The 3,699-nt window shown below is 50.0% G+C and overlaps 2 protein-coding genes across 2 annotated transcripts in view; one reads left to right on the forward strand and one right to left on the reverse strand.

Moving 5' to 3' along the window:
* LOC119417981 (sorting nexin-14) overlaps window positions 1-394 on the forward strand; it is a 22,455-nt gene extending 22,061 nt beyond the window's left edge. Inside the window, exon 25 of the mRNA XM_037685228.1 lies at window positions 325-394. Coding sequence (XP_037541156.1) covers window positions 325-354 — 30 coding nt within the window. The 3' untranslated portion in view covers window positions 355-394. The remainder of the gene's footprint in view (window positions 1-324) is intronic.
* A 1,192-nt stretch (window positions 395-1,586) lies between these two features.
* nt5e (5'-nucleotidase, ecto (CD73)) overlaps window positions 1,587-3,699 on the reverse strand; it is a 27,189-nt gene continuing 25,076 nt past the window's right edge. Inside the window, exons 8-9 of the mRNA XM_037686002.1 lie at window positions 2,105-2,305; window positions 1,587-2,036 (exon numbers count right to left, since the gene is read on the reverse strand). Coding sequence (XP_037541930.1) covers window positions 1,870-2,036; window positions 2,105-2,305 — 368 coding nt within the window. The 3' untranslated portion in view covers window positions 1,587-1,869. The remainder of the gene's footprint in view (window positions 2,037-2,104; window positions 2,306-3,699) is intronic.

Raw genomic sequence — 3,699 nt, forward strand, 5'->3', positions numbered from 1 at the left:
GAGACCTGGTTCTAACAGAGACCTGGTTCTAACAGAGACCTGGTTCTCACAGAGACCTGGTTCTAACAGAGACCTGGTTCTCACAGAGACCTGGTTCTCACAGAGACCTGGTTCTCACAGAGACCTGGTTCTAACAGAGACCGATGACAACCATAAAGGAAGTGTACAAGTAGAGAAGAACTAAAATAAAACATTAAAAAATGAAACGTGAACAGCTGCATTATGAAGTGATGTAGAAAAGTACAAACAGGAACGTCTTCTCTGATGTTTAGACTCAGTTCTTCATCAAACCACTGAAACTCATTCTTCATGTCTCCTCCCCAGCAGGGAGCGAAGGAAGCGTTCATCGTGTGAACGAGACGGCGGACTGGACTCTGGGTCCACTTCCTGGACGAGATGTGTCAAAACGTCTGTTTCTCAAAGTCTTCCTGTCTCGTCACTAATAAAATATATTTATTGATGCTGCTCTCATCTGTTGTCTTTATCTGAGAAGTTGGACAGGACTTCCACCCAACGTCTTCCTGCAGAATTTAGCTTAATTTTAGCTGTACATCAGCCGAACTGAGCCAAAGTTTGAAAAAACGTAGGTAAAAGCTAAACTGAGCAAAACTGGAGAGAAAAGCTAAAAAAATCGGCAAAAGCTCTAAACTCTAAATTCAGTCGCTGAAGTTCAACTTTGAAGGAAATGAAAAATGTTTGTAAATAAAGTTATTCAAACATGAATTGCACAAACCCAAAGTCCAGCTCTGTTCCCTAACTAGCTGAACTTGTTCTGATAAACAGCCGAACTTGTAAACAGTGCCTTCTCACTGACCTCAGATCTGTGAGGGGCTGTTGTTTTCTCACAGCTGAACTCTACTGGCCCGGCTGTGACCCGGACTGAGCTCAGAACCGTTCTGGCTCGGCTGGGGGGCACACAGGAGGCCTTGTTCTGCGGAGGAGCTCGGCATCTCCACACATTCTTCAGCAACATGGAACTAACAACCGAAGTCTAACAGGCGAACTTTACCGTTCTGACTCACCAAAGCAGCTAAAACAAGATTTCAGCCGTCGTGTTCAGGAGACACATGGACGGTACCAGCGTGTCCTCTGAGGGCCAGCAGAACTCGATCTGTAACAATCTGTGACAGAACCAGACTCTTATTCTGAAACTCCAGGTTCAGTCCACTTCCTGTTTTATACCCTCTGACTGAATCCTCCAGAACCTCAGCGGTCCGATCAGGATCTGTGGGGAAGGCCACGATGGAAGAAGAATGCTTGGGAATCTGCTGAGTCACTGGTTGCCATGGTGATTTCCACCTGTTTTGGGTAGTGAAAAGGGGAGGGGCATCACCCAGCAGCCCTTCAGGCAGGAACAGTAAAAAGTAAGCCTCAAACCAACAGTCTCTGAAAACTAGAAGTTCTTGACCTGGTTCTGATGGTACCACAGGTTCTGTCTGATGGTTCTACTGGGTTTTCAGAGTGACCTCTGACCTTCAGCCTGTAGCAGGAAGTGAAAAGACTTTAAAAGCTGTTTTATTGTTTTACAGTTCAAAGCATTTCTTATAAAAGTTCTGTAGATGACAACATGAAGTTCAGCTCAGTGATGAATCTTCTACAATGAACTACAGAAGGTAAATGATGATCTGCGGCCGCTGCACAACAGAACGCTCAGCGCTGAGCGGGCCTCAGGTAGGTTCTGCTGACGCTCATTGATTCATTAAAGTTCCTGCTGTGGTTCTTGGTGCTGCCGCCTGCAGGCCAGGAGAGGAACTGCAGCACTGACGAGCTGGTTCTGGTCCAAACCTGGTACCGCAGAGCTCAAAGATGACGAGATGGAAGCTTGACCGTAAAAACAGAACATCCGTGGGTCCACGAGCGGTTCAGAGGTCACAGAAGCCCACACACGGTCCAAGCAAGGCCCAGCAAAACCAGAGGAGACACCAGGACTTTCAGTCCAGAGGCCGAGGCGGCGATCTTGATGCGTCCCTCGACTGCAGGATATATGCTCCGTCTCCGTGAGATGTACTGGGACACGACGGAGATGTCCAGATCCCCTGGAAGCAGAGAAGATGTGTCAGGAAGAGCAGAACCGGTCCGAACCCGTCTGGACAGGAAGTCTCACCGCTGTCGTGCTTCCTGAACTCGTTCTGAATCATGCTGAACCCGTCTCCGCCGGTCACCAGGTAGGACGGCATTACCACCGAGTACACCTCCCTGTCTCGGACCGCCTCGTATACCGGGACGCGGCACTTGGTGCAAAGGACGCCAAGGCTCTTCACACGATGTCCCGTAGGTCTGGACACGTCGTACTCCACATGGAACCCTGAAGGAAAGGACAGAACCGTTAAGAGTCCGGACCTCATCGAACCCACGGACCTGAACAAAGGCGAGACTCGAGCAACAAACGTTGGAACGACTTCAGACATTTAGAGAAAGTTGCAGCTTCAGTCCTGACACTGGTCCATTTGGACCCATGAAGGACAAACAGTGCAGGTACCAGACACTAGGAATGTGCGATATGGCATAAAATTCATATCACGATATGTATTGTGAAGGGTGGCAATAACGATATATATCACAACATGTTTTTGGAATAAAACTTGCAATAGGAATGAAAAAAAGCATAGGGTGTCCTTTTGCCATCATTTATTTTCCATCCATCTATCCATTTTCTTAAGCTTATCCGGGGTCGGGTCGTGGGGGTAGCAGCTTAAGTAGGGAGGCCCAGACTTCCCTCTCCCCAGCCACTTGGTCCAGCTCCTCTGGGGGAATCCCGAGGCGTTCCCAGGCCAGCCGAGAAACATAGTCCCTCCAGCATGTCCTGGGTCTTCCTCTGGGTCTCCTCCTGGTGGGACGTGCCCGGAACACCTCACGAGGGAGGCGTCCGGGAGGCATCCTAACCAGATGCCCGAGTCACCTCAACTGGCTCCTTTCGACGTGGAGAAGCAGCGGCTCTACTCTGAGTACCTCCCGGATGACCGAGCTTCTCACCCTATCTTTAAAGGAGGGCCCAGACACCCTGCGGAGAAAACTCATTTCAGCCGCCTGTATCCGTGATCTCGTTCTTTTGGTCACAACCCAAAGCTCATGACCATAGATGAGGGTAGGAACGTAGATTGATCGGTAAATTGAGAGCTTCGCCTTTTGACTCAGCTCTCTCTTCACCACAACAGACCGATACAGCGCCCGCTTCACTGCCGATGCTGCACTTATCCGCCTATCGATCTCACGTTCCATTTTTCCCTCATTCATAAACAAGACCCCAAGATACTTAAACTCCTCCACTTGGGGTAGGACTTCCTCCCTGACCCGGTGAGGGCACTCTACCCTTTTCCAGCTCAAGACCATGGCCTCGGATTTGGAGGAACTGATCCTCATCCCTGCCGCGTCACACTCGGCTGCGAACCGCTCCAGCAAAAGCTGTAGATCACGACTTGATGAAGCCAATAGGACCACATCATCTGCAAAAAACAGAGAAGTGATCCTAAGGCCACCAAAACGGATCCCCTCCACACCTTGGCTGCACCTAGAAATTCTGTCCATAAAAGTTATGAACAGAATCGGTGAGAAAGGACAACCTTGGCGGAGTCCAACTCTCACTGGGAACGAGCCCGACTTACAGCCGGCATGCAGACCAAGCTCTGACACCGGTCGTACAGGGACCTAACAGCCCGTATCAAAGGGCCTGGTACCCCATACCCCCCCCCCCCCCCCCCC

Source organism: Nematolebias whitei, chromosome 12, assembly GCF_014905685.2.
Source record: "Nematolebias whitei isolate Nwh7 chromosome 12, NemWhi1, whole genome shotgun sequence".
In the NCBI taxonomy this organism is placed as follows: Eukaryota; Metazoa; Chordata; class Actinopteri; order Cyprinodontiformes; family Rivulidae; genus Nematolebias; species Nematolebias whitei.